This window comes from Carya illinoinensis, chromosome 1 (assembly GCF_018687715.1).
Source record: "Carya illinoinensis cultivar Pawnee chromosome 1, C.illinoinensisPawnee_v1, whole genome shotgun sequence".
In the NCBI taxonomy this organism is placed as follows: domain Eukaryota; kingdom Viridiplantae; phylum Streptophyta; class Magnoliopsida; order Fagales; family Juglandaceae; genus Carya; species Carya illinoinensis.
The window spans coordinates 3,513,745-3,536,691 of NC_056752.1; the positions used below are offsets into that span (position 1 = coordinate 3,513,745).

Consider the following 22,947-nt stretch of genomic DNA (forward strand, 5'->3'; position numbering starts at 1 on the left):
ATCATTTTATTTAAACACATATATTTATAAATCAATATGTATTTTAAATAGAAATATAAAAATGACAAATAATATATTGGTGTATTGTATAGATGATGATAAATAAAAATTTTTCTTTATCAAAAGGCAATCCATGCACTCCATGGGAGAGTTCTTGTATTTGTGAGAGCGCAAACAAAAACTCTACAAAATATAATCAAATGACTAGTGGAAAGCGATGTTCTGTTGGATAGGAGGATGGTATTGAGGTCAACTCTATTTAGATAGTGAAATTATTTTATTTCATCTTATCTTATCTTATCACATCATTACAACTTTTTTAAATTTTTATATAAAATATAATAAACGATTCAACTTTTTCAAATCTTAAAATAATAATTATATTAAAAAATAATATTTTAATAATATTTTATTTAATTTTTAACTTTCATCTCAATTGATTATCTAAATGCGACCTAACCTATCATGTATCAATATAGATCAGTCCTAGTGATATTTATTAATCCATATGATACTTTCAATTATCATTGGATATTTTTTAAATTTAAAAAAAAAATAATTCAAAAGTTGAGAGCAATGCCACCCATCACAGTATTTTCTGACAATAAAAGAAGGAAATAAAAAAGTAAAAGTAAAAGTAAAAGAAGAAACAAATAGGAGGAAAAGTATATTCAGAAAATAATAGGAAGATGAGAGATAGGACGGCAGGCAAAATAGGACCTCCGTCGGCTGCATAAGAATCAAAGGTGCTGCGACTGGCTACCCAGAGGAAGCAGGTGAGAGACGGCTTGTTTGATTATATAGATGAGATGAGATGATATTAAAATTAAATAAAATATTATTAAAATATTATTTTTATTTTAAAATTTAAAAATATTAAATTATTTATTTTATTTTGTTTAAGAATTTTAAAAAATTATAATAATTAAATAAAATCAGATAAGATGATTTATCAAAACAAACCAACCGACTCTCAAGCTAGACCATCACTTGTCATATAACTTACAATAATCATTTCACAAAATTTGAAAATAGAAAAGATCATGCAGGGCTGATTAGAACCATGTACCAACGTGAACGAGTCCGTGAGACATGCCGCCTGTAGAGTAAAAGGCTTCTAATCCTTGGAGCTCATTTTGGGCCGACCCGTTCTCATACCAATGAAAGCTTTTCTGAATAGCATGATCTCCTTTGACAGCATACGACAAAATCTCCCACATCCTTTTCACTAGAAGCATTTCTCTGTAATGCAATTCCTCAAATATATCTTCTTTCTTCTGGGTGTACAGCCTCAGCCTCACATTGTTTCATGCTCTTTTCAGAAGGATTAAAAAAAAAAAAAAAAAAAAAAAAAAAAAAAAAAAAAAAAAAAAGAAAAAGGAAGAAAAGGACAAACGAAAGACGGAAGAGAAAACAACAGTGCAATAACAACAACATTATCCAAGAAATGGGAATTCTCAGAAATAACGACTGGGAAGCCAATTCAAACTTATATCTCTAGCAGCTACCACTACCTTCAGATTGGTGAGGAAGTCCTTGATAGGCTCCCATAACTTGGCCCTCTCTTCATCACATATAACAAGCTTCAACTGCTTAAGATCCATGATTGATTCTGGCAACTGTCTACTCAATCTCAAGCATCCTTTCAAGTGGAGCTCTTCTAATTTACACAATTCACCAATGTGTTTCGGCAACTTGCTAATGCTCAGGCAGTCGGATATGTCAAGAATGCGTAAGTTCTGGAGCCTTCTAATTGACTCTGGCAACTCTGACAAATCAGTGCAGGACCTAAGCCTTAGCATTTCTAAATTCGCCAACATTCCAATTGCTTCAGGTAGTGCGGACAGCTTATGACAATTGGTAATACTGAGTTTCTTCAGGTGGGCAATATCACACAGCCCATCAGGCAATTCCACTAGGTCTTTGCAATAGTCAATGTTTATGTCTGTAAGATTTGGGAATGCATCTGAAACCTGGACGGTAGAATTCCTAAAAGCCCGGCCGATGCTACACATAAACAGGGATATCTTCTTCAAACTACTCATTTGCATTGGGGTCTTGCACAGGAAAGGAATTGAAAGCCTTGCTAATCTGATTCTCTTCAGATAGGGTAGAGACCCAAGTAGCTGAAAATTACTTACTTCAGCAGGAAGGAAACCATAATTTGTGACTACTAACACTTTTAGTTTATCCATTTTCTCCACAAACTTGGGTAATTGGTAATTCTTTGTTTGAAAGTTCAGAACTAGAACCTCAACTTCGGGTGGTTGAATATTACACCAACTTGATGAGAACATTGCATCTGCAAATAATATCCTACATGTTATGACTGGGTACCAAATATTATATAGGTCACAACTTGTGTGTGTGGGTGTTTGAGAGCAAGAAAAATGTACAAACCAGTTGAGATAGACAATAAATTAGCACTGAGATATTGCTGCTTCTGGTCCGTCCACCACTTGGGAAGAATGTTTTCACCAATATTAATATTCAGTCTTTTCCTTTGTTCTATCAGCCCCTGGCTGCTTTGATGGATAGCAAGCTCTCTAAGAAGATCATGCTGTGTGACATAGTCTTCACCATAGTAGTTAGCAAAATCACTTGCATCTTTCCTGTTAAAAGAGCAAAAATTAGATGCTTTGAAGATAGTCAAGATCTCCAGCCTTCACATATGCCTATCAATGAAATGAACACTAAATAACATAGGAAAGAGCAGTCAATGATAAGAATAATTTGTTATGACAAAAGAATGCATCTAGAGACGAACTACAAATGATTTTTGAACGGGTATAACTTCCCTTTCTTTCTAGTTCTTAATAGTAATTGGACTTCCTCATGGAGATCCCTGGGCTAGTATGAAAAATATTTACTTTGGCCATCAACATGTCAAATAAGCTACAATATAACATCAACTAACATTTAAAGTTTATCAAGCTGTACGACATTCAATGTTTTGGCCATATATACACGGTCACAGCATATAAGAACTAGGCACTACTGGTGAATATAAATCAGCCTACAAGAAAATCAAATGATACAAACAACAACCCAGCATACCTTGTGACAAATTGACTAGCCAGATTCCTAGTACTGATTGCATTTAGGTTGGTAATGGCATTGTTGCCATCTTCATCTAGTCCGTATAACTCTGTCCACATATCAATGAGAGTAGCAACATGGATCCTTTGGCCTTCAGGAAAGGAACCTAGGTCCATGAAACACTCCTTGAGCTCATCATCTAAGAAATCCAGGCTCTTTTCGAGACAATTAAGCAGATCACTGTTAGAACTGAGAATAGAATGACCAGTAGACCATTTCATTGCGTTACTACGCCAGACCTCAACAGACTGTCCACAGAGTGACCTGCCAATCACTTTAATGGCCAGAGGGAACCCCCCACAGAATTTCAATATCTGCAATCCAAGACCACCTAAATATAATAAGTTATTTTTTAGAGATTGCATTGGTAATTTTGCCCACAGTTCTAGCCATCTATCCACAACAATTGTTTGTAGATATGACGTGGTTTGTATGTCTACTTTTTCTTTATTCAATCAAGTTTTGGGGACAGCTGGCCTATCAAAAGCAACGCGTAAATGCATGCAAACATGATTTTGACATGGTATCATATATCCCCTTGTTTATAAAAATGTGTTACCTAAAAGGGTAAAATTAAAATTAAAATTTACTGCATTTCCTACGTTTATATCAGAGATGTACAAACTACCTTGTTAATATCTTTATCTGGGATTGAAGAGTTCCCATCTTGCAAGTTTGCTGAGTGATGAAAAAGAGTCCTTGCATCTATATCATTTAATGGTTTCATGTTATACGTGAAGCTAAAACCAGGAAATGCAGCTCTTGAAGTGACAAGAATCTTGTAATTTGGAATACGAAACTCAAACTTCTCAAGATGGGACCTGGACCAGACATCATCCAGTATTAACAGTTTAGGATCTTCAATTTGTTTCAGAAGTTGCTCAAGCTGGTTGATTGCATCTTCCTCACTTTGAAACTCAACCCTCTGCTCACCCATATGAGAAAATAGCCTCCGTATAATGACCTCCAGGTTTTGAGTTTTCGAAACGGGGACAAAGAAAATATTGTCCTTATATGTACCTATCCAAATACAATATAGTCAGAAAGCTCCCACTAAAAGCATATTTCAGCTCTTTCAACATTTGCAAACAAAAATATACAAAGCCCAAATTCCTGTTGAGCGGAATTCCCAAACCCCATCCCAGCAGAGTAAGAAATGAGCAAAAGAAATTTTCTGAGACAATAAACCAATTATGAACATATGACAATTGCAATTTTTCCCCCTTTTCCTTTGCTACTCTTCAAAGGCAGTATTTCCAAAGTACAATATATTGCGAGAAAAAAATAAACTACAAAGATTGCTGCAGAAGTAAAACAGAAGAATGAGCCTAGATTAGCATGCAACGGCCTGCCAACCAGAAAACGTTTTAGCCTGATTCTGGAAAGATGCATAAGTGAGAGTAGTTAAATATTAGCATAGTTGGACCTAAAACCATAACTCTTAGATTGTGGGTTGAGTGGTTTTCCAATATGTAATATTATCATTCCTTGAACATATCAATTACTCGATGTCATTTTCTTTTTGGTAAAACCCAACGGTACACTCTTAGTATAAAAGATCCAAAACTTAGTTTAGAGATTGTGCATATAATATTTCCCTTGGCAAAAATGGCACCAAAAAGATCTTGAGACAAAGTACCTTTAACTTCCTCATCCTGACAAAGCATGTTCACCAACGTCGTCTTTCCGCATCCTCCAGCAGCAGTCAATACAAGCACTGACTCCTCCTTCTTCATCAGCTGCATTTTCAACTCCTTTAAAGACACATCCAACCCAACAATAAAATCTGGGGGCAGAGGAGCCTCGCACTTCAACGAAGAATTCTTAACGAACAAATTCATGTGATTATGAATATCGTTCACCCTCGCCGAAGTCTCCGACAGAGTCCTCGCATACAATACATGCAAATCAAACTGAAAGAACCTGCGAATTTCCTCGTCTAACTCCAAGAGTTTGCCTGCATAATCGGGTTTCATGCAGTAGTTCCACCGCGGAATTTTCAAGCACTTGCTAACTAGCTTCTCACCCTTTTTCATTTGATCAATAAATTTCTTCGTTTCCTCTTTAAGGTATTCCGGATCTCTGTTTAACTGTACTATATCTTCGACCATTGGCCTCATAGAAAGCAGCGTGGATTGGAGGCGTTTCAGAGTGGGTTCGAACTGCCGGGCTTTGTTTGTCACATCCTCGACTGTTCCCAACAACAGTTTAAATGCCTCTCCAAATACTGCTCCCAAAGCAGCCTCTCCGATAAATGCCATAACTTTGCTTTGCCAACTAACCCAAAAGTGGAAACAATTTATATTTCAGTCTCTTCTAACTTCCATCTCTCTTTACACTCAAAGCAAGAGAAATTCCAAACAAAATCAAGCTAAGATGACAGAATATTTCAATCTTCTTAATGTACAAGAATTAGATGGAAAGAAAAGATTTTGTGGTCGATTTCTTTGAAACCTAAGCAAACAAACAGACACTCTCTCAAAATCTTCCACCGGGAACTTCCCTCTCATTTTCTTTGAGGTGATAGAGGAAATGGGGTGGAAAGGAAAGGAAAGTAAAGGAAAGAAAGAAAAAGTATCCCCTTCGTGGAAAAAGGGGTAGAAGAGGTTGTAATGCCTTGACCTCCAAGTTGCCGCACTTGGATGAAAGCGAGGGCGGGGCACAAAGCCAAGAAGAAGACGCGTTAGTGGGAATAAAGAGATATTGTCGTTTTGGATAATTATATATATATATATATATATACATTTATATTTTTTAAGATTTTTAAAAAATAAAAATACATTAATATATTAAAAGTGTGTACCTTAATCATTAAGTAAAGAAAAAAAATTTAAAAAAAAAAATTAATACATAGCTTCCAAACCCGACAAGTTAGAATAAGGTTCCAATCCAATCCGTTTCAACCGTTTTTTACCGATTAACAAAAGTTTAAAAAAAAAAAAAAGAAAATAAAAAGATTCACAGATGTTATTGCCAACTCTTGATTTCTTTTTCACGATTTCTTTTATATATTTATATGGCCTGTTTCAGATTAAACTTCTTTATTTATTTATTATTATTATACCTTCTCATACCTCTTTATTTATTTATTATTATTATACCCTCCCATGAGCTGATGGTCTCACATTTTCTTTAAAACTAATAATTAATAACTTTCGAAGAGGTACAATTCATAATTTATTTAGATAATTAACTTATAAATTTATTTATTAATTAAAATTTCGAGTTAATTTATATTTGATATCGAGCGTTATTGAAAAATCCAATAAATGAAATGCTTAGACTTTACATTATATTTTGAGAAAAAATATTTACATCTGTGAATTATGCAATTGTCGTATAATTATTTTAAAAAAAATAAATAAAACAAGAAACCCACATATAAAAATAATAATAATAAATTTTTTAATAATAAATTTTACTTTTTTTCAAAATGATTACGTAATCTTTACACACTTTACGACTACATATAGAATTACTATTACATTTTTATTCTTTGGATTGAGTTGGGGCATAGATCACATTGCACTAAACAAATATATCGCAATATATTGGTGGTGGCCGTACAAACCCAACTTATTGTAGAAGGCAGAATTAACACAAAACATAAAAAAAAATTCAGAAGGTGTCATTCATGCGGAACTCACTCTTAGAAACGATTAGCAAGCCAGTTCAAGTTGATATCTTTCTCAGCTATCTTGATCTCTATACGGGTGTCGTCCATGCGGAACTCCTGGATAGCCTCCCATAACTTGGCTCTCTCTTTGTCACATACTACATGCTTCAACTTCTCAAGATCCATAGTTGATGGCGGTAATGGATTACACAATCTCAAGCACCCTGTCATGTGGATCTCATTCAAATTATGCAACTCGCCTATATGTTTTGGCAACTTGCTAATGCTTAGGCAGTCGGATATGTCAAGAATGCGTAAGTTCTAGAGGCTTGTAACTGATTCCGGCAACTCTGACAAATTAGTACAAGACCTAAGATTCAGGACTTCTAAACCCGTCAGCTCTCTAATCTCTATGGGCAATGCAGACAGCTTATGGCAATTGGTTATGCTGAGTTTCTTAAGGCTGACAGTATAACACAGCCACGTAGGAAATTCCACCAAATCATTGCAGTAGTCAATGATTATCTCCATCAGATTTGACCATGCATTTGAAATCTCGATACTGCAGTCCCTAAAATTCTGACCAATATTACACATAAACAAGGATATCTTCTCCAAATCCCCTAACGGTGGTGGGGTCTTAAAAATGGAAGGAATTGAAACCTTTTGCAACCTAATTCTCTTTAGATTCGGTAAAGACCCAAGTAGCTGAATGTTACCTAATTCGGCTGGAAAGAAACCATAGTTTGTGACAATCAAAGCCTTTAATTTATCCATTTTCTCCACAAATCCAGGTAAGCAGTAGTTCTCTGTTTGGAAATTCAGAATTAGAACCTCGACTTTCGCTGGTAGAAGATTGCACCAACTTGAGGAGAACGTTTCATTTGCAAAATTATCCTACTTGGTGGGACGGGGTACCAAATATTCTAAACATCACAAGTTGTGTATGAATGTGTGCTAGAGTGTTTTGAGAGAAGATGAACCAACCAGTTGAGATAGATAAGAGTTGGGCGTTAATAGGTTGCAACCTCTGTTCCATCCACCATTTGGGAATATTGTTTCCACTTATGTCTACGATCAGTCTTTTCCTTTGTTCAATTGGCTCCTGGCTACATTGATGGATAGCTAGCTCTCTAAAAAGATCATGTTGTAAGACGAAGTCTTCATTGGAGTAGCTCCCAACCAGACCTGCATCCTGCCTGACAAATGAGTGAAAACAAATGCTTTGAAGAGATTGAAGTTCCTCAGTCTTTGCACGACAGAATATAAGTTCCATGACCATCCAATGAAAAGAAGATTAGTCAAATTATACAAACAAGAAGGAAAAAATAAAAATAAAATCCAACATACCTTGTGACCACTAGATTAGCTAGATTCCGGGTGTTGATTTCATGTAGATTGGCAATTACATGGATGCCATCTTCAACTAGTTCATATAGTTCTGACCACATATCAATGAGAGCAGCAACAGGGATCTTTTGGTCCTCAGGAAACGAACCCAAGTCCATGAAACACTCCCTCAGGATCATCTCATGACCTTTGAATTCTAGACTGCTTTGAAGACACTCAAGCAGGTCACTGTCAATATCAGTATCAAGGATAGAAAAACCATGAGACCATTTCGCCACTCTAAGGTGCCAGGTCACTGCAGACTTCCCAAAGAGTGATTTTCCAACCACTTTAAGGGCCAGTGGAAACCCCCCACAGCCTTTCACTATCTGCAATTCGAGGATCAGTTATTTGCTTAAGGTTGAAGGGGTTAATATTGGTCAAAGTTCATTTTATCTAAACCATGTTAATCGTCATGAAATATGAAAAGATGGTTGCATGTCTAGTTTTTCTCTATATTCTTAACTGTTATTAACTATAGATGTATCAAAAATAAAACAAGCAAGAGCAAGAGTGCAAACATGATTTTGTAGGTAGGTTGGGTGTTATATACTTTTAAACTCACTTAATAAACCTATCATGGATTTCTTCACTCATAATCATACCTCCCAAAAATTGCACAGTTGCTAACAATATTGCAGATTGGCACAGTACCTTTTTAACCATTTCTCCATCTGGAATGTAAGAGGAGCTCCCATCTTGCAGGCCTGCTGAATGACGAAAGAGTTCCATTGCATCATCATCATTTAATGGTTTTAACTTATATGTGAAGCTAAATCTTGGAAAGGCAGTTCTTGAAGTCACTAGAATCTTGTAATTAGGCAAACGAAACGCAAATTTCTTTAGAAGGGATTCTGATCCAGACCAGACATCATCCAGGATGAGCAATATAGGTTTATTTTTCTTAACTAGAACTGGCAGCATTTGCTCCAGTTGGTCGATTGCATCCTCATCACTTTGAAACGCAGGCAATCGATCATCCTTATCGAGTAGTTTTTGTATAATGACCTTCAAGTTTGGAGTTTTTGAGACGGGGACAAAGAAAATATTCTCCTTAAATATGCCTATTCAAATTTCAAATAAAATGTAATTAGAAAACTGCCACCGAAAACAAATTTCGACAGAGAATTGTTTCTATCAACGCTTCAAACACTGTTGTAGAAATTTGAGTCCTAAAAGTGAGAATTCTTTTCCATTCATTTCATTCAAGTTTAAAAGCCAAATATTCTATAAAAGATCCACAAGTTTGTCTTAAAAGCTACTAAAAATGAAAATGAGATGAATAACCTTTAATGTGGTCGTCGTGATCAAGCATTTTCACCAAAGTGGTCTTCCCGCATCCTCCGGGAGCAGTCAAGACAAGCATTGATACCTCCACCTTCAGCAGCTGTATTTTCAACTCCATCAAAGGCACATCCAACCCAATTACAAAATCTCGGAATCGAGGAACCACGCACGACGCAACACTATTCAGCCGGGTCAAACTCAATCGCTCGCGAATATCCTTTACACCCTTCACAGACTCCAACACATTCATCGCATTCAAACTCAAGCCGGTAGCTCAATTTTAAAGAACCCGCGGAGGTCCTTTTCCAACTGCAAAAGTTTGTTCACATAATGGAACCGTACAAGGTATTTCCACCATGGGAGCTTCGAGTACTTCCTAACGTGCTTCTCGCCCTTCTCCATTCATTCGATCAAGCGCTTTGTTTGCTCTTCAGGGAGATCCAGTTCCCTGTTTGACAATAGCATCTTCTCCACCAGAGGACGCATAACATCTAGCATGTCTTTGAGCCGTTCGAGAATAATTTCGTACATGTGGGTTTTGTTTATCACATCCTTAATTGCTTCATACAACAACGAAAATATCTTTTCAAATACTCCACCCAGAGCGGCGTTTGCAACACCTACGGAATAAACGGATGTCATAATTTTGCTGCGCTATAAAACTCAAAACTCCAATTCGTGAAGAAATCAAAGAAACAAGAGGATTTTGTACCCAACCACTCTGATTCCCAAGAAAATAAAGACACTGCTCTTCTCAAAACTCAAAAGTCAAAACAAACTCTTTTTATTGAACCCCTTAATAAATTTCCTCACATCTTCTTGGTTTTGATGAGGAAATAGGGCAGAAAATCCCAAACAAAGCAGAATGATATAGAGAAGAACATGGGTCCGTTCGTAGAAAAGAATTGGCGGAAAAGAAAATGGCAAACTAGGCGATTTATTTATTTTTTATTATTATAAATTTGGAATTGAGAGCACGAAAATTTTCTCATCAACCTTGAAGTTTCCGAGCCTGAGCGCATTAATTTTGGTCGTTTCAATAGATGACTTGGGAGCGAAGCGAGTAATGTCGGACCGCGTGGTTGGAAGGTTACGGTATATGAAATGTCATACAATTAGTATTCAAAGTTTTTTGGAAAAATCTAGTTATCAACATAATCATGTACTAATATATATCAATTTATTATAATTGATCAAAAAGTATATTTTATTGAAAATAGTACTAATTTAAATTTTAAATATGAAGGAATTAGTATTAGTATACAGATTAGTACATGACTTTGTTTGTATGTAGCAAAACTCAACTTTTTTTTATTAGTCCCGTTTGGTTATACAGAAAAAATGAGATGTGATGTTTTGAATAGTAATGAATGAAATATTGTTATAATACAATTTTTTAATATTAGTTTTATATTAAGATATAAAAAAATTAAATTGTTTATTAGATTTTATATAAAGATTTAAAAAAATTATAAAGATAAAATGAGATAAGATGAGATTTTTAACTTTTGGTAACCAATCCGAACCTTACTTATTCTTAAGTTGGTGGGTAAAATTTAAACAGTAATTTGTAAAATTTAACTCATTTAAATTTTAAAATTAATTTTTTAAATCAAATAAAAACAAAATTCAGAGGATCGGAAAACTTGGTAAATATTTAATTATATATTTTTTTCCAAATCTTTTTGTTTAACCTTAGAGTATTCACATTGATTTAGTCCTATGCATATACAAAATCACATCTTTTGAAGATCAATTTGCCATACAAGCAAAACTTTCACATTGGCTTATGCAAATTTGAGACAAAATAATAATAAAATATTATCATTTTTTTTTTTGCTTCTTTTTTTTAATAGGGTTTGATCTTCAAATATGTAAAATATTTAAGTAAAATATTTTTTGAGGAGTGAATGAGTAAAATATGTAGTAAAATATTTAAAGGTAAAATATGTAGAAAGAGAGTGGGAGGTGAGAAAAAGAATGAATAAAATATATTTTAGAGAGTGAATAGTAGATCTTTAAACATATAAAGGTACTGTTCATAGCTATGCAAATATTTGAAGATGCATAATCCAATATAGATGAATTTAGATTCATATTATGCAAATATGATTTTGCATATGAATATGCATAGACCAATGTGGATGCTCTTAGAGATAAAGATTAGTCAAATGTTATAATTAAATTCATTTAATATTTATTTTAAAAGGTTGTAATTCATCTTTTTCAAGATGCCTCGAATTGCAAGATCTCAGATATGCTTTCTTTGTAGTTTTGAATTTCGTTCTATTTCTATTCGAGATGTCAGAATTTTTCCTTTTCCTCATTCTATTTCATTCCATATCTCTTTTCCATTTAGATAAATTCCAGTCATTCCGAATTGCATTTCATTCTGGACTGTTTAATTGACAATTTTATATTTTTTTTGAATTTTAATGACAATTTTATAAATTTCAAATCTATTTAGTATTCATGAAATTTTAAAATAAAAAAGATAATTAAATAATTAAAAAAAATTTTAATACTTTAAATACGTGTCTTATAGTTTATTTTTTTAAATCTCATGTTCATCTTTAGAAGAAAGGTTCAAGGGAAAAAGGAAACACAGCTCGAAAACTAACGATGCAATTGATTACGACCACAAAATTATCTAAGAAGGAAAACAATTTTCAGAAATAATGGTTGGGAATCCAACTCGAGTCGAAATCTTCAATAGCCGCCACTACCCTTAGACTGGGGAGAGTATTCTTGATAGGCTCCAACAATTGGGCTATCTCTTTGTCACATGTGACAAGCGTCAACAGCCGAAGAGCCGTAATTGATGGCGGCAACTGATAATGCAATCCGAAGCACCCTTTCATATGGAGCTCTTGTAAATGACGCAACTCACCAATGCTTTTTGGCAAATCTCCGATACGGAGGCAGTCAGATATGTCAAGAATGCTCAACTTATGCAGCCTTGTAATTGAAACTGGCAACTCTGATAAATCAACACAGTACCTAAGCCGTAACACTTCCAAATTTTCCAGGTTATCAATAATTCCTTCAGGTAGCTTCTTAAAACTATCGGTGATACTGGGTTTCTTTAGGTTGACAATATCACACAGCCTTGAAAGAAATTGCTCCATCCCCTTGCAGCAGGCAATGTTTACCTCCTCTAGATTTGGCAATACATCTGAAAAGTTGGTTGCGTAATTCTTGAAAGCCTTGCCAATTTCGCAGTTAAACAAGGATATTTTCTTTAAACTCCTCAGTTTATTGGGTTCTCATATCAAGGGAAGGAATTGAAACCTTCTCTAATCTAATTTTCTTTAGATTGGGAAGGGAATCAAGTAGCTGAAAATTACCTAATTCAACAGGCAAGTGGCCATGATTTGTGACTATCAAAACCTTAAGGTTTTCCATTCTCTGCACAAATTCTGGTGACTTGTAGTTCCTCGACTGCAAATTTAGAATCAGTACCTCAACTTCAGGTGCTTGAATGCCCCACCAACTTGATTGGAACATGCCATAGGGTGTTATAAGGTGCAAAAAGGTTCCAATATTAGGTTACATGCAACTTGCGTGTTTGAGAGTGAGAAAGATGATCCTAGCTACTAGTTGAGATAGACAATTATTGTGATGACCCGATTTCGCTTGTGTTTTCGCTGAAATGGTTGTTTTTATTTTAATTAATATATTAGTTTAGTTATTTTAATTTATTGCGTTTTAAAATTGTTTTTTTTATTTAATTGATGTTGTGTTTTATTTCTTTTAGTTTTTTTCCTTTTTACGGTTTTTAAATCTCGTTGCGGCGATCTAGTTTTATTTTCCCGGATTGAGGGTTGGACCTCATCTTCTTTCCCTACACCTCTTTTCCTTTTTTCCTTTTTTTTCTTTTTCCTTTTTCTCTTTTTCTTCTTACTTTTTCTTTCTTTTTCTCTTTTTTCTTTTTTTTTTTTCTTCCCCTTTCCCCGCGTCGACCCCGTCCCTCTCTCTCTCCTCCTCTCCACGCCAGAACTCCTTCCCGCCCTCGAACCGCCGCCGTCCGGCCACCGTGCGGCACACCGCCCCCACCGATCGACTCCCCTCCCCCCGGCGCACCTCACCACCGATTTCCAGCCCCATCCGGCCGGCCGTTTGGCCGGAAAACCCCTTTAAAGCCTGCACGGTTTTTGGCTCGATCCGCCGCCATCGTTCCACCTCCGGCCACCATTTCTTCACCACTTCATCACCGGTCCCTTGCCGTCCTAACCCACCTATTTTCAGCCTCCAACGACCACCAGAACAGCTCCCACGAGCTAGTTTTCCTTTTTGGGAAATCCGGCCTCTCTCCGGTATTTTCGCCGCCACCCACGGCCAACCACCACTTCCAATAGCTTCACAATCATCCCTAGACCATTCCATATCGATCCCAAGCCCTGGTTTGTCCCCGTTCAAAAGTGGGTATTTCACAACCCACGGCCACAGTGATTTTTCACTGTAACGTTGCTTTTTCTCCGCCGTTTGCAACGCCGGGTGTTTTCTAAAATTACCGTATAGCACTGTAAGTATTTTCCAAACCCTATTTTCAGATTTAAATATATATCGCTCATTCAATTTATTTTATCTGCTGGTTGGTTGATTCCGGACTGAGTCCGAGGAGTTCGGGGGTCGGATGGATGGAGGACGGAGTTGCTTGATTTATTGTATTATGGTTGGTTGTTTGTTTTGTGCATTGATAATTGCATTTGCATGGTGCATGCACGTGTATTTTATTTTATTTGAGAAATCCTGTTTTGTTGGCGTGAATGGGTTTTCGGGTGCGTGTGTCTCACGAGCCCAAGCCGGGATGGGTTATTATCTCGGTGGAGCTCCTCTGGTCATTCGGAAGTGGATAATACTGAGTGACGTCCCCTGAGTTGTCGCTGGGCGACGACGGGAGCGGGGCTAGAGGATGGCCTGGCCAGGTACGCGCTGGGCGCGAGTCTGGGCATCGCTCTACTCACCGACTCCGTGGCCCTTCGCTGGCGAGGGATAGAGGATGGCCTGGCCAGGTACGCGCTGGGCGCAAGTCTGGGCATCGCTCGTTTAGGTGTCACATGCGTAGTCGTTACCTGTGGTGTGGCACAGAGCCAGGGTGTGCGGATGATCCCTAGGGGAGATCATGGTGCATGCATAACCGGATTGTTTTTATGGTTTTTGGATGTGGGCCATTTTCTGGAAAAATTGTGGTTTGGGCCATTATCGGGGATAATGGCAAGGCTTGGTTTTGAGGATATGTTTTTATGGGCCAAATGGGTTTTTGGCGTGCGTGGTAAAAATGTCGTTTTGCGGGACATGTGCATTGGCTTTTCTTGCATCCATGTTGCTTGAGTTCTATGTGTTTTTATCTGGTGGTGTTTGGGTTTTACTTACCTGCGGTACCATTTTTGGTTCCGTAGCTTTTGGTGCAGAGTTCGAGGATGAGGAAGAGGAGGCTGAGCCCGAGGATGCGGCTCCGCCGGGTTGCTGATGTTATGCTTTGTATTTGACATTATATTATATGCGTGTTTTGTAATATTTTATTTATGTACGTTTTGGAATAGCTTTGTATTAAATAAGAAAAATTCTGGTACTTAGTTATTGACTTGCTTTTCGCTGCGTATTTCTCGTGCACATTGTTGCTTTTGCACACACTTGGCACACGTTGTTAGGGTGGTGACCCGGGATGTCATCATCCGGACGTCTCGATTTCCCCGTGTCCGTGCGTGGGGATTTGGGGGCGTCACAATTATCGGGCGTTATTAGGTTGATGCGTCTGTTCTGCCACTGTTTATGATGGTTGTTTCCATTCAAATCAATAATCATTCGTCGCCTTTCTCAAGATATAACAAAAACAAAGAATGAGGACTCTGCTATTCCTTGCATTCGAGACACTGAAGACAAAGTTTCTATCTGTTAAGAGGCTGAGCAACAACTCTGCTCCACCACCTGCTGCTGTTGCGCTGCACCTGCTGCACTACTTTTTTCTCATGTCAATGGCCACTACACTGACCCACCTCAGCTGCACATTGTAGTGGAATAGGACACATTGTACATAGAATATTCCTTATTCTTTTTGTATGCATTATACCAACTCAATTTATATATATTATACTGCTTTGTATACTCGATAAGTAATGAAAATCAGAGAAATTCTCTCTCAATCTTTCTTGCTTTAATTCATCCTTCTTGTCATCTTTCCTCTCAGTTTTTTCATGGTATCAGAGCAGGTCTTATAGTAATCCTGCTTCATTTTTCTGTTCAGGCTTCTTCACAATACATTCATAACATTCATCCATTTGTTTACATTCAACTCCTTCAATGGAAGAAGAAAGTTCATCCAGCACCCCACCTGAAACAAACAACCCATTACATAACTTCCTACCCACTGAGAATCCAAATAGCCCCTTTTACCTTCATCACAATGACAATGCCAGCTCTGTGATTGTCTCTCCACCTCTTACAGGTCCAAATTACCTCTCTTGGAGTAGATCATTCTCATTATCCATCTCAATCAAGAATAAACTTGGATTCTTGGATGGAACCATCACTACACCAGAGTTGACTGACCCCTTGTATCTTCCATGGTTAAGATGCAACAACATCATCCTTTCATGGCTTCTTAACTCAATATCCAAAGAGATAGCTTCCAATGTCCTCTATATCAGCTCAGCTAAAGTAGTATGGGACAAGCTGAAGGTGCGTTTTGCTTAACCAGATAATGTCAGGATCTACCAGCTTCAACAACAGCTTGGCACCATTGTGCAAGGAACTCAAACTGTTAATGAATATTTCACTCAGCTGAATGCAGTCTGGGAAGAACTCAACATCTATAGACCCGTGCCCTGCTGTTCATGTGGCCTTTGCACTTGCAAAGCCTTGAACTCAGTAGGTGAGGTTCAGCAGTCTGATAATGTCTTCAAATTCCTTATGGGATTGAATGATTCTTATGAGAGCATTAGAGAACAAGTCATACCCATGAGTCTTGTCCCTTCTATTGATAAGGCTTTTTCTTTGATTCTATAAGAAGAAAGGCTGAGGCAAGCACGGATTGTAGCAATACCACCAACTGAATCTTTAGCTTTGGCAGTTTTTAACAATCAATCTAAGAAAAAGGAGAGACCTGAGCTCACTTGTGGACATTGTGGAAAAATTGGACACAGCTGTGACAAGTGTTATAGGTTGATAGGATTTCCACCAAATTTTAAGTTCACAAAGCAAAAACCTGGACACTTCAACAATCAAAATTTTTCTGCTACTCATTCAGCTAACCAAGTAATTTCCCAAGGGCAGGAGAAGGAAGTGATGGAAGCTCCAAACTTAACACTCCTGCAGTCTCAAATCCAGCAGCTCATAGCATTGGTCAATAATCAAACACCATAGCTGACTCATAAGCAATCATCTCAAGCACCTCAGTCCATCAAGACCACCTCAAACTCAAGCAACAACCCTCCTACTCACTCAAATATGGCAGGTATACCTTCTTGCTCCTTTGTAACTTCATAATCATCAACATTTGGCACAAATCACCACTCATCACTTGTGCATCATCAATCATATGAACCTGCCAACATCCATTGGATCATTGACACTGGAGCAATAGACCATATAGTCTGTTCTCCATCCCTTCTCACAACCATCACTTGCACTACCAATGCATCAGTCCAGTTACCAAATGGGACATGTGTAGAGGTCACACATATAGGTGATGCCCATCTCTCAGAGTCCATCATTCTCACAAAGGTCTTATGTGTTCCTTCCTTCAAAATCAATCTCTTATCTGTCAGCAAACTCATTCTTAACCCTCATATTTGCCTCATTTTCTTAGATAAGTTTTGCTTTATACAGGCCCTCTCTTCATGGATGACGATTGGACTAGCTAAACTCAACCATGGTCTATATTATCTCCTTCCAAACCATCTTGGCTGCAATACTTCTCAACAGATTCCCAGGACCCTATCAAAGCTCTCAAATGTTTTAGCTTCTAATACTGTCGATGAACAGTCCTTTGATTTATGGCACCTTAGATTAGGACATTTATCAAACCAAAGAATGAATTTAATTCATTCCTCTTGTCCTAATGTAAAAGGGTGTGATCAATTATATTGTACTGTTTGCTCTTTATCTAAGCAGAAACGTCTTCCATTCCAAACAAGCATTACTTCTACAATTTCTGTTTTTGAGCTTATTCACTGTGACATTTGGGGCCCATACTCTCAAGCTTCCTTGAATGGACATCATTACTTCTTAACTATTGTTGATGGCTTTAGTCGAGTTACATGGGTATACCTGATGCAATTCAAATCAGAAGCTAGATCCAAACTCAATTCAACTCCAAGGTTAAAAATGTTAGAACTGATAATGGGTTGGAGTTTCAAATGTCTGATTTTTTCAATTCCCATGGAATTTTACATCAAAAAACATGTGTGTACACACCACAACAAAATGGAGTTGTGGAGAGAAAACAACAACATTTAATCACTGTTGCCCGAGCTCTACTCATTCAAGCCTCACTTCCCATAAAATTTTGGGGAGATGCATTTTTAATAGCTGCACATTTGATCAATAGAATACCTTCACCCATCATTCATAACAAATCTCCATATGAGATGCTATTTTCATCTGAGCCTTCTTACAATCATTTGAGAGTCTTTGGGTGTCTTTGTTTTGTGTCTTCACTCAAACATAATAGGACTAAGCTGGATCCAAGAGCTCAAAAATGTATCTTTCTTAGATATCCAGCGGGAATTAAGGGCTACAAAGTGTACAACCTTGATAATCAAAAGACCTTCATTTCCCGAGATGTAGTGTTTTTAGAATCTGAGTTCCCTTTCAAGAACACAGATTCTAAGAAACCTGCACCTTATTCAAGCTCACAAGATGTTAGCATTCCTCGTCCATTGGCTGACCAGCTATGCTACCCTCAAGAACTTTCATAAACCACTTCCCACCAAACACCTCCACCTCAATCAGACCTTTCCCCTCATTCTCATTCTCAATTAGAGGCCTCCACTCCTCCTTCTCCTTCACTCAATCAACCTGAAGACACTATGGTATCACCCCCACCCATGCCTTCATCACACACTCCACTTCGAAGGTCTGATAGAATAAAGTTTAAACCTTCTTACATGCATGATTATCACTGCCAACTTGTTACCAATCCATCTCTTTCTTATACTTTTCCCTTTTCCACTGAACACCCAATATCCCATCACCTTTTATACCAGCACCTCTCCTCCTCACATCAAGCCTATGCACTATCACTTACACTCATCTCAAAACCAAAAACTTATGAGGAAGCTGTGGTTCATGAACATTGGCAAGCTGCCATGGCTGCTGAATTGAAAGCCCTTGAAGCAAATGGCATTTGGTCCATTGTGCCCTTACCTCCTGGAAACAAGGCAATTGGTTGTGAGTATGTCTACAAAACCAAACTAAAATTAGATGGCACCATTGATAAACACAAGGCAAGGCTTGTAGCTAAGGGTTATACACAAAGAGAGGGGTTTGATTACCAAGAAACATTTAACCCAGTAGCAAAAATGACTACTGTCCGTGTGTTCCTTGCTTTGGCTGTAATTTTTGGATGGCACTTGGAACAACTAGATGTTCACAATGCATTCCTCCATGGTGACCTTGAAGAAGACATTTACATGGAGCTTCCACCAGGTTTTTAGCTCAAGGGGGAGTCTCAATCCAAAGCTCAAAAGCTGGTTTGCAAATTACACAAGTCTTTATATGGCCTAAAACAGGCCTCTAGGCAATGGAATTCAAAATTTACAGCTTCTCTCCTTGACTTAGGTTTTAGTCAATCAACATCAGACTACTCTCTTTTCACCAAGAATGATGAAGATGGTTTTGTGACACTCCTTGTATATGTTGATGATATCATTTTAGGGAGTAATTGTTCGAAGGCCAAAAAAACCATCAAAGACCACTTGCATAAGCAGTTCAAGATTTGAGACTTGGGACATCTAAAGTACTTTCTGGGTTTAGAAATTGCAAGGTCAGCAAGTGGCATTTGTTGCCCAGATGACTAACACAAGAGAGGGGGTGAATTGAGTTGTATTAAAAAAAATAACAATTATAAATCAAATATATAATATAAAATATAAACAAAATATGAAATAACAATAAATATAACGAGTAAGGGTAAGAGAGAAGCAAACTCAGTATGTTAACGAGGTTCGGCCCCACTGCCTACGTCCTCGCCTCAAGCTACCCCTTGAGGATTCCCAAATTCACTATTCAATCTCCTTCAGGTGGAGATAGAAACCTATTACACTTTTGAACAACATCGCTACAAAGGATCCATGTAGAACACCCTCTACACTTGCAATCACCTTACACGTGGTGATTCAACTATTCTCCGTGTAGAATACTTTCTACACACACAAGGGTTATACACACCCTTTTTTTGATACAAGAGCTGATAGTGGGTAGGTTATCAGAAAACACTCCTCAATGAGTGAAATAAGAACAATACAGCGCAAACTATATCTCTCAAAATGAACAAGGATTAAGGCTCAATGCTTAGAGAAGAGAGAATGAAAGCTTTGAATGAATGTTATATGCTCTTGGTGTTGTAAATGTGAAGCTCTCAAATGATCTATTTATAGGCATATGAGACTTCATATTCAAATTTAAAAAGATTCACATGTCAAAGACAACATCATTCATTTTTTCAAAAAATTCAAATAAAAGGTTCTTCATTTTCAATTGTCAAAGACAACATCATTCATTTTTCAAAAACTTCAAACCTAATCTTTTACTTTTGGCATATGACAAAAGGAGCACACTTTCCTTTTTCAAAAAATTCAAACCTAATCTTTTACTTTTTGCATATGACAAAAGGAGCACACTTTACTTTTCAAATTTTTCAAACAAAATCATCTACCTTTTGTATAAGTCTAAAAAAGCATCAATCACTTTTGAAAATATTCAAATAAAACATGCACATGTGAAAGATGACAATCAATCATCTTTAATATTTTCAAAGTTCAACCCTTTAATCAAGGCATGCACATGCAAAAGATAACAATCAATCATCTTTCAAAATTTTCAAATTTAATTTTCAAAAATATTCATGCACATGTGGAAAATGTATTTTAATGCTTTATGATAAAATATTAATTTTGAGCATTAATCTTAATTTCGAATTTTAAGAGATTTACAACATTATTCTATGACTTTAATGTGAACTTGTTTCCTTCTTGCTCATGCTTGATTCTTTGATGTGCTTGATTCCATTGTGTGAACAACTTGAGCTTGAAACTCCTTTATTCTTTGAATTCATTTGTTATCATCAAAATCCATGTGTAGATTTATAATCACATGAAACTTGAAACCTTGGGTTCAACAATCTCCCCCTTTTTGATGATGACAAATACTTGATAGAACTTGAAACCTGTATTAATACTTAAGCTCCCCTTGAAAATATGCGTTAGTTTTTCAAGCAAAAGTATAAATATAATTCCAAGCATATATAACAAGTTTAGCAATTTAAACAGTGTTAATGTTCTAGTCTAACACTTCTCCCCCTTTTGGCATCATTAAAAAGGATCCGCAACAAGTAAATAGACTGAAGAAAACGGTGCGTTAGTAGATACTATAGATAGTTGAAAAATGGAGCCGTCCGTGACCCGACAAGTGCTGCAAAGCCTCGAGGCCTAACTCTATGAATTTAATACGGCTGAAGATTTAAACAATCGCCTGATGTTGTTGACAAACGGGATTGAAGGCTCCGAGTTTCTATAAAAAAATGATCATTTTCATCTATCGGATGCCAAAAAAATAATCGCTTCTTGACCTGAGTTTTGTTTTTCCACAACGATAGAATGACTAAGCAATTCTCTTCCACTAATGTTCTAGACTTGAATCAGGAACCCTTGACGCATCAATCATCAATCTTCTCTCTTGAGGTCGTCAATACCATGATAGGAGCAGTGAACCGTTTTTCTAGTAAGGCTGATTCTGAGATTATTGCAGAATCAAGAATGCTCAATAGTCAATATGCTGCCTCTGTTACGATCATGTCTCGGAGGTTAATGGCGAGGGTGAGTGAGATTGATCATCTTAACATGCAAATATTTGAGTTACGACAGAAGCTTGCTAATAAGGATAGTGAGAATAAAAGGCTAAAGTAAGAAAACCAAGAGTTAAAAAAATTTACAGATTGGTATGCAACCACGAATAGAGGAGCTGGAACGAGAAAGGGTTCAGATACAAGGTCAACATCGGCAGATAACAGCAGAGGTTCATCGTTTACTAGAAAAATAGGGACAATCTACTGTTAATCTCGCTGGCTTAGTAAGAAAACTTTTGACAATGTGTGTCCAACATATCTTGTATTTCTTTTGACTAAATAAGATTTGAAGAGAAAATAGTTTGTCTTATTCTTTATGCTATCTCTATAAAATCAGTTCTGAAGTTCATCCAATCCGCATCAAGTTTTCATCTCATCTCTATAACTCATCTGCATTCTTTCAGCATTCTCGTTTTAAGCCTTCTATTATTTTCTCAATGGCTCATTCTTCTAACATTTCTCTAGATCCATCCATGAGGCATTCTGCATCTTAACCTCCTGTCCTTTCTGCAGCTGCCATTGGTGCCATGTTGCAGCAAGAAAATAATAATCTGACTAATAAGTTAGATTCTGATGTTATTTATGACTTGGTGAGTCTTGGGACTCGCTACTCTTCCTCTATTGTTGCTTTTTCTCAGCGGCTACAAACCAAAAATCATGAAGTTGAAAAACTCAAAGAACAAATTATTGTACTTCAACGAATTGTTCAAGAGTCTCACACAAGGGAAGGAATCATTCAGTAGAAGAATAAACAGTTGAAATCTTTATTAGATTCTTCATTCCACTTGTCGGTTCCCATGGATAAGAATCACATGATATTATATGAAGAGAATGAGCGTCTCAAACATGAGGCTAAGAATCTCAAGTTTATGTAAAAGTATTTAAAAAATCTATCTCTATTTTTATTGACTTTAGTCTATCTTTTAAGAGATATTCATAGCATGCATCATACATATTTCTCTTCTGATCATACATAATCTATCTTCTGGTAAAGGCTTTGTGAAAATATCTGCTAACTGATCGTATGTGTTTGTGAATTCTAGTACTATATCGCCTTTCTGCACATGATCTCGAAGAAAATGATATCTTATTTCAATATGCTTAGTTCTAGAATGTTGTATTGGGTTCTTTGAAAGATTTATAACACTTGTATTATCACATTTGATTGGAATGTGATTATACTTGAGTTTAAAATCTTCAAGTTGTTGCTTCATGTAGAGAACTTGAGCACAACAACTACCCGCAGCAACATATTCTGCCTCAGCAGTAGATAGTGCAACAGAATTTTATTTTTTACTGAACCAGGAAACTAATGCATGACCTAAGAAATGGCATGCTCCACTAGTGCTTTTTCGATCTATTTTACAGCCAGCATAATCTGCATCTGTGTAGCTGATTAGATCGAAAGATGTGTGCTTAGGGTACCATAATTTTAGGTTAATTGTACCACTAAGATATCTAAGAATGCGCTTAACTGCAATTAAATGTG

The 22,947-nt window shown here is 36.8% G+C and overlaps 2 protein-coding genes across 4 annotated transcripts in view; both read right to left on the minus strand.

Moving 5' to 3' along the window:
• Positions 1–948: 948 nt before the first annotated feature.
• Positions 949–5,767, minus strand: LOC122306271 (probable disease resistance protein At5g66900). Its single transcript, XM_043118707.1, has 5 exons — positions 4,739–5,767; positions 3,728–4,119; positions 3,058–3,413; positions 2,401–2,612; positions 949–2,302 (listed from the first exon to the last, which is right to left on the minus strand). The coding sequence occupies exons 1-5, from the start codon at positions 5,358–5,360 to the stop codon at positions 1,458–1,460; spliced, it is 2,427 nt and encodes an 808-aa protein (XP_042974641.1). The 5' UTR covers positions 5,361–5,767; the 3' UTR covers positions 949–1,457.
• Positions 5,768–6,567: 800 nt separating this feature from the next.
• The window catches only part of LOC122306280 (probable disease resistance protein At5g66900), a 71,761-nt gene continuing 55,381 nt past the window's right edge, over positions 6,568–22,947 (minus strand). The window contains exons 1-5 of one of the 3 annotated variants that reach the window (XM_043118724.1): positions 9,392–10,303; positions 8,759–9,168; positions 8,066–8,433; positions 7,703–7,914; positions 6,568–7,524 (exon numbers count right to left, since the gene is read on the minus strand). In XM_043118724.1, the coding sequence (XP_042974658.1) occupies positions 7,037–7,524; positions 7,703–7,914; positions 8,066–8,433; positions 8,759–9,168; positions 9,392–9,641 (1,728 nt within the window). In that variant the 5' untranslated portion in view covers positions 9,642–10,303 and the 3' untranslated portion in view covers positions 6,568–7,036. Of the gene's footprint in view, positions 7,525–7,702; positions 7,915–8,065; positions 8,434–8,758; positions 9,169–9,391; positions 10,304–22,947 lie in introns of those variants that run through there. The other 2 variants (XM_043118718.1, XM_043118715.1) reach the window with 2 other exon arrangements.